The following is a 12,667-nucleotide window of genomic DNA, read 5'->3' as shown; positions in this document are numbered from 1 at the left end:
TTGGGAAGGAGTCAGCCGATAATCGTTAATGTGAAGCTGAAGGGCGTGCCTGTATCAATGGAGCTGGACATGGGTGCGAGCCAGTCAATAATGAGCCAAAGGACATTCGACAAGCTGTGGGACACTGAGGCTGTGAAGCCTAAGCTGAGTCCAGTCAATGCCAAGTTGCATACTTACACGAAGGAACTCATACCGGTGATTGGCAGTGCAGTAGTCAAGGTGTCATATGATGGCATGGTTCATGATTTACCATTATGCATCATCCCAGGTAATAGTCCAACACTGTTTGGCAGGAATTGGCTTGAGAAAATCAAGTGGAATTGGAATGATATCAAAGCGTTTTCATCAGTGGATAACACTTCGTGTGCTCAAGTGTTGAAGAAGTTTCCTTCTTTGTTTGAACCGGGCATTGGTAATTTTACTGGAGCCAAGGTGCAGATTCACCTGGATTCTGATGGAAGGTCTTTCTATCATAAATCTCGGTCTGTTCCCTACATGATGAGGGAGAAGGTTGAAATTGAGCTTGACGGACTCCAACTTGAAGGGGTCATATCACCGGTCGAGTTTAATGAGTGGGCCAGTGTTATTGTTCCTGTGCTGAAGAGTCAGGATTTGTGGAGACTACAAGGTTATGATGAACTGATTTTCAAAAGAGGATCAGTACCCGTTACCGAAGGCTGATGACCTGTTCGCCATGCTAGCTGGTGGAAAGTCGTTCACTAAACTGGATCTGACGTCGGCCTATATGACACAGGAGCTTGTCGACACTTCGAAGAAACTCACCTGCATCAACACCCATAAAGGACTGTTTGTCTACAACAGGTGTCCTTTGGAATTCGTTCGGCTGCAGCCATATTTCAGAGGAATATGGAGGGTCTACTGAAGTCCGTTCCTAGAACTGTCGTGTTTCAAGATGACATTCTGGTCACAGGTCACGACACTACTGAACATCTGAACAATCTTGAAGAAGTCCTACATCGTCTGGAGAAAGTGGGACTCAGGTTAAAACGTTCGAAGTGTGTCTTCATGGCACCTGAAGTCGAATTCCTGGGGAGGAAGATGGCTTACTGATTCAAAAACCAAGGCCATCAAAAATGCACCCAGGCCTCAGAATGTGATGGAGCTGCATTCATTCCTTGGGCTACTCAACTACTTTGGTAATTTCTTACCCAGATTGAACACTTTGTTAGAGCTACTCCACATGCTACTCAGAAAAGGCGACAACTGGGTCTGGGGTGTGTCTAAGAATCTGCTCTGTTCAAACAAGTTGCTTGTTCATTATGATCCGTGTAAGCATCTTGTATTGGCCTGTGATGCTTCATAATATGGGGTTGGCTGTGTATTCCAACAAGCAAAAGAGTTGGGTAAGCTACAACCTGTTGAATATGCTTTGAGAAGTTTGTCAAAGGCAGAAAGATCTTACAGCATGGTAGAAAAAGAAGCTTTGGCCTGTGTGTATGGGGTCAAAAAGATGCATCAGTACCTGTTTGGTCTTCGTTTTGAACTCGAAACGGATCACAAGCCACTCATTTCATTGTTTTCGGAAAACAAAGGTATTAATACCAAAGCATCGTCCCAAATCCAGAGGTGGGCATTGACATTGTCTGCCTATGATTATGTTATTCATCATAGACCTGGCACTGAGAATTGTGCCGATGCACTGAGTCGTCTGCTGTTGCCCACACCTGAGGTGGAGACGCCTCAACCTCTGGATCTACAGTTAGTAATGGATGCCTTTGAGAGTGAAGGAACTCCTGTCACTGCTCAACAAGTTAGGATCTGGACCAGCCATGACCCCATTTTATCGGTTGTGAAACATTGTGTCCTCAGTGGTGATTGGTCTGCAATACCTATGGAAATGTATGATGAGACAAAACCTTACAATCGTCGCAAAGATGAACTGTCCATTCAGTCAGATTGTTTACTGTGGGGCAATCGTGTTGTTATGTCTAAGAAAGGTAGAGAACAATTTGTACGAGAACTACATAGCACTCATCCTGATATTGTCATGATGAAAGCTAGGGCTCATGTATGGTGGCCTGGAATTGACTCTGATCTGGAATCATGTGTGCATCAGTGCAATACTTGAATGCAGCTAAGTAAAGCACCAGCAGAATCTCTGCTGAGTCTGTGGTAGTGGCCATCTAAACCATGGTCAAGGATCCACATCAATTTTGCGGGCCCTTTCCTGGGAAAGATATTTTTGTTGTGGTGGATGCATATTCAAAGTGGATAGAGTTTATTATTATGTCATCCAGTACGTCTACAGCTAATATCGTGTCATGTTTGCTGCTCATGGTTTGCCTGACATTGTTGTGAGCGACAACGGATCTTGCTTCACAAGTCTGGAGTTTCAAGAGATCATGAAACTCAATGGTATAAAACATGTGAGGTCAGCCCCATTCAAACCTGCTTCAAATGGTCAAGCAGAGCGTGCTGTTCAAACGATCAAGCAGAGTATGAAACGTGTAACTCAGGGTTCTCTGCAGACTCGCTTGTCCTGTATACTGCTCAGTTACAGGACCAGACCTCATATGCTTACTGGGGTCTTCCCTGCTGAACTACTGATGAAGAGAAATCTCAAGACCAAGCTCTCTCTTGATCATCCCAATTTGAATGATCGTGTTGAAAACAGACGTCAAAGTCAGCAAGGGTGTCATGATCATGCTACTGTGTCACGTGACATCTCTGTCAACGATCCAGTTTATGTACTGAACTATGGTCAAGGTCCAAAGTGGATCGCTGTTACTGTTACAGCCAAGGAGGGTAGCAGAGTGTTTATTGTCATGCTCAAGGATGGGCAAACATGCAGGAAACATGTTGATCAGATAAAACTGTGGCACATGGATGAACTGGAACCGCTTGAGGAAGATGCACTCAGTGACCAACCAACCAATGTTCATTCATCAGAGGACTTTGCTCGTTATTGAAACTGGACCTCCAGCCTCTGATGTGGTCATTACCACTCCCATCAGATCGGTTATTCAGCCTTCAGTCACAACTGACTCAGGACGCTCGCCTAGAACTGAAGTTGAACTGAGACAATCAACTCGTGAGTGGAAAGTCCCAAATTGTCTTAATTTGTAAAAAGACTGATATTAAGATCTTGAACGGGAATGTTGTTATGTATTTATGCTTGGGGTCACCAGACACCGGGGGTGCCACTGTCGGAGGTCATCGGGCTGTACGCGCGCATGCGTGGTCACTGGTATATAAGCGTAGGTACTATGTCACGAGGGTAACTTTGGGCGTGAATGAAGTTGGATCAGGTTTACACTTGAGGCAGTTTACAGTAACAAGACTGTTGAGTCATTACATTCATTACAGAAAGAAAGATGGCGGGAGACGGATGGCGGGGGAGAGATGACGGGGAGAGAGCTGGTGGCGAGAGAGATGGTGGGAGAGCGATGGCAGGGGAGAGAGATGATGGGGAGAGAGATGGTGGGGAGAGAAATGGTGGGTGAGAGATGACGGGGAGAGAGATGGTGGAGCGAGAAATGGCGGGTGAGAGATGACGGGGAGAGAGATGGTGGCGAGAGAGATCGTAGGAGAGCGATAGCAGGGGAGAGAGATGGTAGGAGAGCGATAGCAGGGGAGAGAGATGGCGGGAGAGAGATGGCGGGGAGTGAGATGACGGGGAGAGAGATGGTGGCGAGAGAGATGGTAGGAGAGTGATAGCAGGGGAGAGAGATGGTGGGAGAGAGATGACGGGGAGAGAGATGGTGGGGAGAGAGATGACGGGGAGAGAGATGGTGGCGAGAGAGATTGTAGGAGAGCGATAGCAGGGGAGAGAGATGGTGGGAGAGAGATGACGGGGAGAGAGATGGTGGGGAGAGAGATGGTAGGAGAGCGATAGCAGGGGAGAGAGATGGTGGGAGAGAGATGACGGGGAGAGAGATGGTGGGGAGAGAGATGACGGGGAGAGAGATGGTGGCGAGAGAGATGGTAGGAGAGCGATAGCAGGGGAGAGAGATGGTGGGAGAGAGATGACGGGGAGAGAGCGATGGCGGGGGAAAGAGAAGGCCGGGTTGAGTGATAGCTGTGGGAGAGGAATCAGTGGTAAGAGTCTGTGGGAGGCTCCAAGCACCATGCTGATATCGGGGAGACAGGCTAATCATGGGGAGAGTTTGTGGCAGGTTTGTTTGAGGGGGAAGCTCTCCTGCCCCTCCAGGCCCACACGCAGTGCTGGAAAAACACTTCCCTGCTGCATCGGGCAGCTCCTTCCTCCCTCCAACTGTGGGGATTCCCGAGCCCCGGGATACACGGCCCGCAGCCGTTAAATCCAATCGTTATCCAATCTGAGGCACGGAGCCTCATTTAAATATTATATTACCCACCCGCCTCCCCTGAGGAGGTTACCCGGCCCACACTGCACCCGCTGCGGTTAAACCAGAAGGAGGCACGTTCGTGGCTTCTTGTCTCCACTACCAACAGTCTCCTGAAACCCCTCTCCTCTGCCCCCTCCACCCTCACCCCCAGCAACACGTGCGAGGAGCTCATGGACCTCTTTGTCAGCAGGATTGAGAACATCCAATCAGCTCGCTGATATTGTAAATGGTTCTCCTCAGGTATTATTCACTCCCTTTTCTAATCTGCCCCCCATCAGCCCCTCCTCAAGAAAACTCACCTTGATCCCTTGGTTCTTGCAAACTACTGTCCCATCACAGCCTCCCTTTCCTCTCCAAAGTACTTGTTCGTGTTGTCGCCTCCCAAATCCGTGCCCATCTTTCAAGTAACTCCATGTTTGACCCTCTCCAATCAGGTTCTGCCTCTGCCACAGCTCTTAAATCACCTGACTAAAAAGCCCCAAATGACATCCTCTGTGACGATGACCCTGGTGCACTATCACTCCTCATCCTTCTCCACCTCTCTGCAGTCTTTGACACGGTGTCACACCATCCTCCTCCAATGCTTGTCCTCTGTTGTCCAGCTGAGTGGACTGCCCTCACCTGGTTCCACCCTTACTGATCCAGTCATAGCCAAAGGATCTGCTACAATGGCTTCTCTTCCCACTCCCGCACCATTACCTCTGGAGTCCCCCATGAATCGATCCTTGTCCCCTTCCAATTTCTCATTCACATGCTGTCCCTCGGTGACATCATCCAAACATCACAACGTCAGGTTCCACATATACGGTGAGACACTCAGCTCTCCCTCACTGCTACCTTTATCCACCACTGCCTTTGGTTTGTCACGCTGCTTGTCCAACATCCAGTCCTGGATGAGCAGAAATTCCTCCAACTAAATATTGGGAAGATCGAAGCGATTATCTTCGGACCCGGCCACAAACTCTGCTCCTTAGCAACCTATTCCATCCCCCTCCCTGGCCAGTGTCTCAGCCTGAACCAGACTTATCACAATCTCGGCGACCTATTTGACCCTGAGCTGAGCTTCCGATCCCTTATCCTCTGCATCACTGGGACCACCTACTTCCACCTCTGTAATATCGTCCGTCTCTGCCCTGCCTCAGCCCATCAGCCACTGAAACCCTCATTAATACTTTTGTTACCTCCAGACTTGACTACTCCAAAGCTCTCCTGACTGGCCTCCTACTATGCCTCCTAAACATAAGCTTCTCCGAAACTCTGCTGCCCGTATCCTAACTCGCACCAAGTCCCATTCTCCCATCACCCCTGTGCTCGCTGACCTACATTGGCTCCCGGTCCGGCAACACCTCGAATTTAAAATTCTCATCCTTGTGTTCAAATCTCTCCATGGCCTCACTCCTCCCTATCTCTATTAGCCCCTCCAGTCCTACAACCCTCCGGGAACTCGACATTCCTCCTATTCTGGCCACTTGTGCATCCAGACTGCCTTTGCTCCACCATTGGCGGCCGTCCCTTCAGCAGTCTGGGCCTTAAGCTATGGAATTCCCTCCACAAACCTGTTTGTCTCTCCACCTCTCCCTTTTCCCGTTTGCAACACTCCGTAAAACCTACAACAACCAAGCATTTTGTCACCTGTCCTAAAATCTCCTCCTTTGACTCAATGTCAATTATTGTCTGATTACATTCCTGTGAAGCACCTTGGGATGTTTTACTACATTAAAAGCGCTATATAAATGCAGGTTGTGATTTTAAACCCTTTCCAATTGCCTTTACAGGAAGAATTGGAGAGAGAAACCGAGAAGCTTCGGGGAGTCCAGCAGAATTGTTCCAGCAAACAGCGAGACTTGGGGAGATCAGAAGCTGAAATAAAGGTAGGGAAAAGTGGAGCTGGATTTAGAAAGGGTTTGTCCCCCCACTGAGTCAATGAACACATCAGAAACAGGCTTCCAAACCAGGCTGGTTGTGTTGGGGCCGAGTCACTGATTACACGGAGTTCCCGTGTGTTTGATGTGAGGGGAGCTGCTTAACTCTACCTGCCCCTCCCAGGGAATATTATTCCATCACTTGGGCACTGGATTTACTGAAACACACACAGCCAGAGGCTGGCAGGTGAAACTTGCCCTGAAGCCTGTATCATATGAACATAGAAAGGAAGAGGAAGAAAAGCCCATTAGCCCCAACGAGCCTGCCCCATGCAGTCAGGGTTCAATCACACACACCACTGATCCACCCTGAACCATGTACTCACCTGGGAAAGGCAAACCGAGAGAGAATAAACACCTGCAGCCAATTCAGGACAAGCTCGGGGAAATTCCTCCCCAGCTCCCTTTTAAAGGGTGGTAGTGACTCCATACCCACCACATGTTCAGGGAGTCTGTTCCAGAGATCGAGGGCTCTGGCCTCTAACCTAACTCTGTGCCTATGGATTTTATACACAGGCCCTCTAGTCCTACCATCCCGATCCATCTCCAGTACCTCACCCAATGAGTGAGTCCAATAATCCCTCCATCATTTTAAACACCTCAATCATGTCCCTCTCGGCCTGCCTTTCTCTAAATCACCCGACCTCTTGGAGCCGATCCTCAGAACTAAACTCCATCAGATTATGTGTCATTCTGGCCCTGTCCTCTCCAGAGTCTCGATCTCCTTCACCAGGTGTGGGCACCAAAACTGGAGCCATCACTCCTGGTGTGGGTGGACCAGGTGGCAGTGCCACACACAGTCTAAACACAGCGCTCCTTCTTTTAGGCTCAAGGGTCAAGGTAACATGGTTAAACTCTGTTTCCTCTCCCAGTAGACACCCAGTGCTTGTCTATCTTTAACGGGTGATCAAGTGGTGATCTAAACAAACTGTCCCGTCCCTGGAAAGTGCCGTGTGCTCAGGGTAACACTGTGTGGAAGGGCCGTTTGTAATGAGAGTTGGTTTGGGTTTCAGACACGAATCAAGGAGCTGAAAGGAAAGCTATCGAAGAGCTTCTCTGAATGGAGGAGACAGCTGGAAGAAGATGAAGAATACGCACTGACACTGATCGATGAGGAGGGGCTCCGAGCTCTCGCACAGATTAGAAACTGTTCTGAAGCATTAAACAAGAGGATAGAACAGATTACATTAATAGATGGAGAAACCCAGAGTCTGCTACAGAGGAACCCTCTCTCCTTTATTCAGGTACATCTTCAATATAAACAGGGCCATGGCTGGGGAATGGGGCCTTTCTGTGAGGCTGGTGTGAGGGCTGAATTGTTTGAAGATTGTTGCTGCATAGGTGCTGCTCCCTCAGCCCTGCCCTTGGAGTGTTGGTGCCCCCTCAGCCCTGCCCTCGGAGTGTCAGTGCCCCCTCAGCCCTGCCCTCAGAGTGTTGGTGCTGCCCCAGGATGGAGTGCAATGAAATGTGGGATTATTCCCCATTCCTGTGACTGGCCCCACCGACTGTTACAGACTGAACTCTTTACTCTCAATCCCAAATTCACGATTTGCTTCCATTGGATCTTGGTTTGGTCGTTGCCTGGTTTGATCTCCTCCCTTTATTCACAGAACTCGAAGCAGCTCCTTTCCAGGTAAGTCCCTCTCCATCACACAGTACCTGCTGCTGATAGGGAACCTTCACCTGTATCTGGGAGAAGAGTGAAAGTAGAATCACGGCTTGGAAACCTTCCCAGATAAGGAGCTTTCAAATGGTGGGAATATTGAGTGATGTGTAACTGGGGCCTGAGGGGTTCTTGGCTCAGGCAGCCTGTGGGAAATGGCAGTGACATGGGCTGTTCCATCGGTGTGTCGAGCTTCTCAGGAAGCTGTTAGACAGGAAGTGAGAGAGAGAGAAAGCTGCAGTGACCTGTATCTAACCGAGACTTCCGAAAGGCTCCATGTGTGTCAGTGACAGCTTTATTCCATTGGGTCAGTAAGTGCTGTGCGATTGGCTTGTTCTATCAACCAGTCCATGGCGAATGAGGAGAGAGGCAGATCCCAGTGTCAGGGTGACAATAAGATGTGTTGTGATTGGCTCATTCTATACACTAAATGAGAAATGAGTGGGTGCTGAGATGTCCCAGTAATGTCAGTGTCCCTGGACACTCTGACCCCGATATTACCGGGGAGGTGGGGAGGGTGTGGGGTGGCTGTTAACTTGGGAAAGTCGGGGATGTGGAGGACCTGTCGGTAATTGACGGCCTAGCCGGCGGACGGAGTGAAACAAGCGGCAGGAGGCCGCAGCCGGAGACCCAACCATGGGGGCTTTCCCCGTCACTCAGTGCAGAGGGAAGCAGAGGTTCTGGGGGGGTGCGGGGGGTGGGGGGAGGCAGCGGGGGCTGTGGCTGAGGGAGGTCAAAGGCTTCCTTGTGAGGCCTGGGGCTCTCCTGCTCCTCCGGGCCCAGAAGCAGTGCTAAAAGGAGCAGATTTTTAGCACTTATCTTGGCCAGTCGACTCCTCCCGCCTCGGATCTGCTGCCGGGGAGCCGACAGCACAGGCCTCCCCCTGACCCACACTCACATTTCACCCACCCACCGCCCCCATTATGTCCTCAGGCCCACACTTTCCATTGTTCATTAGGCCCCGCCTGCCTTTCGCAGGATCCTTGTCGATGGCCTGATTTGTGTTTGTTAAAATTGAAATAGTTGGGAACAGGGTCGGGCTGGGGTCAGGTTACTCAATCCCGAGGTTTTAACCCCCGACCCTCTCCCGCCCGTCGGGGGGGCCGGGGTTAAAATCGAGACATTTGTGAGGGAATCCCACCAACCCCATGTCCCTGGGAGACTGTTCCTTCTCCTCTCCTCACTTCACATGATTGTAGTGAGTGTGTTCCTGCAGAGAGCGGGGCACAGACTGGAGACCCTCGGGATAATAATAATGATCAATAATGGAAAGATGAGGCTCCAGTACAGAGAAACTGGACTGAACACAGCCGACTTTTGTAAAGTCCTGACCCTGCAGTACAGAATTACACGAGGCACATGCTGAAGTCAAGGTCACTCTGGACCTGCACCTTTATTTCACAGCTCTCGAGTGCCACACTTGCCTGAGATCTGCCTTTATAGAGCTGTGTGGAACATGTATGCAGTGTCTCCTGTAAGTGCATCCCTAGTGGTGAAGTATGCTTTTGGTTACAGGTCATATCTAGTTACAGTCATGTATAGCATGGTAAGATACAGTTATATACAGTAATGTGAGATGCATAACATCATCCTCCCCTAAGGTCTTATTGTCTTTATAGATTCAGTCACTCAGGTGGTCTACGCTCTCGCATGGAGTGTCTTAGTTATGGTTCAGTTGTTTGTTTTGGTGCCTGTTTTTCTTTTGGTGTGATTGCTGGTATCTCGCCTGGGCTGACTGTTGAGACTGCCCTTTTCTCAGGTTGTTCCCTCTGTCTGTCCACCAGGTGTGGTGTGAGTTCCACATTGTAGTCTGCCTCTGGTTCTGCAGTGTTGTTGGTGAATCTACTTTTTACTTGGTCTACATGCCTCCGGCAGGTTTGGACATTGTCCATTTGTACAACCCGTAGCCTGTTTCCTTCCTTGCCTGTTACTGCCCCTGCAAGCCATTTGGGACCCCTGCCATAGTTTAGCACAAACACTTTGTCCCCTATCTCATTCCACCTCCCCCTCGAATTTCGGTCATGGTACTCAGTTAGCTTCCGGCGCTTTGCCTCAACAATTTCATGCATGTCTGGGAGGATTAATGAGAGCCTAGTCTTTAACATCCGTTTCATCAATAGTTGCGCGGGGGGAACCCCAGTCAACGAATGCGGACGAGATCTGTATGCCAGCAGCAGTCGCGACAGGCGTTTCTGCAGCGTGGGCCCTTGGATTTTTAGCATGCCTTGTTTAACGATTTGCACTGCTCGCTCCACCTGACCATTGGAGGCCGGCTTGAACGGTGCCATCTTAACGTGATTTATGCCGTGGTCAACTATAAAGTCTTGAAATTCTGCGCTGGTGAAGCACGGACCATTATCACTGACCAATATGTCAGGAATTCCGTGTGTTGCAAACATGGTTCGAAGGCTCTCCACAGTAGTGGAGGTGGTGCTCGAGTTTAAAATGGTGCACTCGATCCACTTTGAAAATGTATCGACGACTACGAGGAATATTTTACCCATGAATGGGCCCGCATAGTCTACATGCACCCGCGACCACGGTTTGGTGGGCCACGGCCAGAGGCTTAGGGGGGCCTCCCCGGGGGCACAAATGGTGCACCGCCGGACGCAGAGCTCCAAGTCCGCGTCAATGCCAGGCCACCAAAAATGGGATCTGGCTATGGCCTTCATAAGGATCATCCGCGGGTGCTCGCGGTGGAGTTCCCGGACAAACGCCTCTCTGCCTCGCAAGGGCATAACTACTCGGCTGCCCCACATCAGGCAGTCTGCCTGTCGTGATAGTTCATGCATGCGCCTATGGAAAGGTTTGATCTCCTTGGGGCAGGCATTGCGGGCCTTTGCCCAGTCACCAGTTAAAACACATCTTTTGACTCAGGATAACGTGGGGTCGCTGGTCGTCCAGGCTTTGATTTGGCGAGCCGTCATGGGCGAACCTGTGGATTCAAAGGCATTGATTGCTATGACCATCTCACAATCCTGTTCGTCGGACCCTTCCGTGGTCGCCAGGGGTAGCCTGCTAAGCGCATCGGCACAGTTGTCTGTGCCTGGTCTGTGTCTTATTGTGCAGTCATAAGACGCCAGCATGAGTGCCCACCGCTGAATGCGCGCCGAGGCATTGCCGTTTATTGCCTTCAACTCAGATAGCAGGGACGTGAGGGGTTTGTGGTCAGTTTCTAACGCGAACTTGGCCCCGAAAAGGTATTGGTGCATCTTCTAGACACCGTACACGCACGCGAGCGCCTCCTTCTCAACCATACCGTACCCGCGCTCCGCCCGTGAAAGTGACCTGGAAGCATAAGCAATGGGTTGTAATTTACCCACATCTTTGACATGCTGTAAAACGCACCTGACCCCATACGCTGATGCATCACATGTAAGAACCAGCTTTTTACCTGGGTCAAAAAAGGCTAAAACACTGTTGGAAGATTGCATGCCTTATTGAAGGCGCGATCTTGGGCATCCTCCCAAAACCAATCGCACCCCTTTCTGAGTAGCACGTGGAGAGGCTCCAGCAGCGTGCTCAACTTCTGCATAAAGTTCCCAAAGCAATTGAGTAGCCCGAGAAAGGCGCGCAGTTCCGAGACATTCCGGGGCCTGGGTGCCAGACGAATTGCTACGGTTTTGGATTCTGTTGGGCGGATTCCATCAGCGGCAATCCTTCTGCCCAAAAATTCAACCTTGGGCGCGAGAAACAGACACTTGGATTTCTTAACTCTTAGGCCTACCCGATCCAATCGCTTTAGTACTTCCTCCAAATTGCGGAGATGGGTATGTCATCTTGAAACACAATCGTCCCCGGGATGGACTTGAGCAGACTCTCCATGTTGCGCTGGAATATAGCAGCTGCCGACCTGATGCCTTGATGTGTGTTGATGGTGGTGAGTAGCTGAGACTCTCCGGTCAGTTCTTGCGTCATTTACGTAGATGTGAGATCTAGTTTTAAGTAAAGTTTTCCTCCAGCCAAAGTGGCAAATAGGTCCTCCGCTCTGGACAGCGGGTATTGGTCCTGTAGGGAGACTCTGTTTATGGTAGACTTGTAATCCCCACAGATTCGTACGGATCCATCAAGCTTCATGACAGGGACGATGGGACTTGCCCAGTCGCTAAATTCCACAGGTGAGATAATGCCTTCCCGCAGAAGCCGGTCCAGTTCATTTTCAATCTTTTCCCTCATCGCATAAAGCACAGCTTTAGCCTTGTGATGGACCGGTCTGGCTTCCTGTGTGATGTAGATTTTAACTTTAGCCCCTTTGAAGGTGCCCACACCTGGCTGAAAGAGATGTTCAAAACGACTTAGAACTGTTGAGCAGGAGGTCTGTTCCTCTGACGAAATGGCGTGAACATCATCCCATTTCCAATTAAGTTCTGCTCGCCAGCTTCTCCCCAACAGTGCTGGGAGATCTCCGGGGACAATCCACAGGGGAAGTCGGTTCACCGTCCCTTTGTGTGTGACTGAGAGCATGGGACGATTTCTTTGGTATGGTCCTTAGTTTGGTGTCGATCCTTGTGAGTTTTGGTCTGGTGCTTTTGTGCGGCCACAGTTTTTCAAATTGTTGGACGCTCATGAGAGTTTGACTAGCTCCCGTGTCCAGTTCCATGTTGACGGGTATCCCATTGAGTAGGACCCTCATCATTATTGGAGGCATCTTGTTGTAAGAACAGTGGACATTGATCGTGTTGACCCGCTGTACCCCGGCGTCCCGGGCACTGCCCCCACTGTCTTCTGGTCCCCTTTCTGACCCTTCTGATTCA

At 50.1% G+C, this 12,667-nt stretch overlaps 1 protein-coding gene across 1 annotated transcript in view; it reads left to right on the top strand.

Moving 5' to 3' along the window:
* The first annotated feature begins 6,054 nt into the window (after positions 1-6,054).
* LOC139263075 (E3 ubiquitin-protein ligase TRIM39-like) overlaps positions 6,055-12,667 on the top strand; it is a 146,110-nt gene continuing 139,497 nt past the window's right edge. Inside the window, exons 1-3 of the mRNA XM_070878615.1 lie at positions 6,055-6,199; positions 7,264-7,494; positions 7,861-7,883. Coding sequence (XP_070734716.1) covers positions 6,062-6,199; positions 7,264-7,494; positions 7,861-7,883 — 392 coding nt within the window. The 5' untranslated portion in view covers positions 6,055-6,061. The remainder of the gene's footprint in view (positions 6,200-7,263; positions 7,495-7,860; positions 7,884-12,667) is intronic.

This window comes from Pristiophorus japonicus, chromosome 4, assembly GCF_044704955.1.
Source record: "Pristiophorus japonicus isolate sPriJap1 chromosome 4, sPriJap1.hap1, whole genome shotgun sequence".
Taxonomy (NCBI): Eukaryota; Metazoa; Chordata; class Chondrichthyes; family Pristiophoridae; genus Pristiophorus; species Pristiophorus japonicus.
Note: the sequence above shows the minus strand (reverse complement) of the source record. Positions and strands in the feature narration are given on the sequence as shown.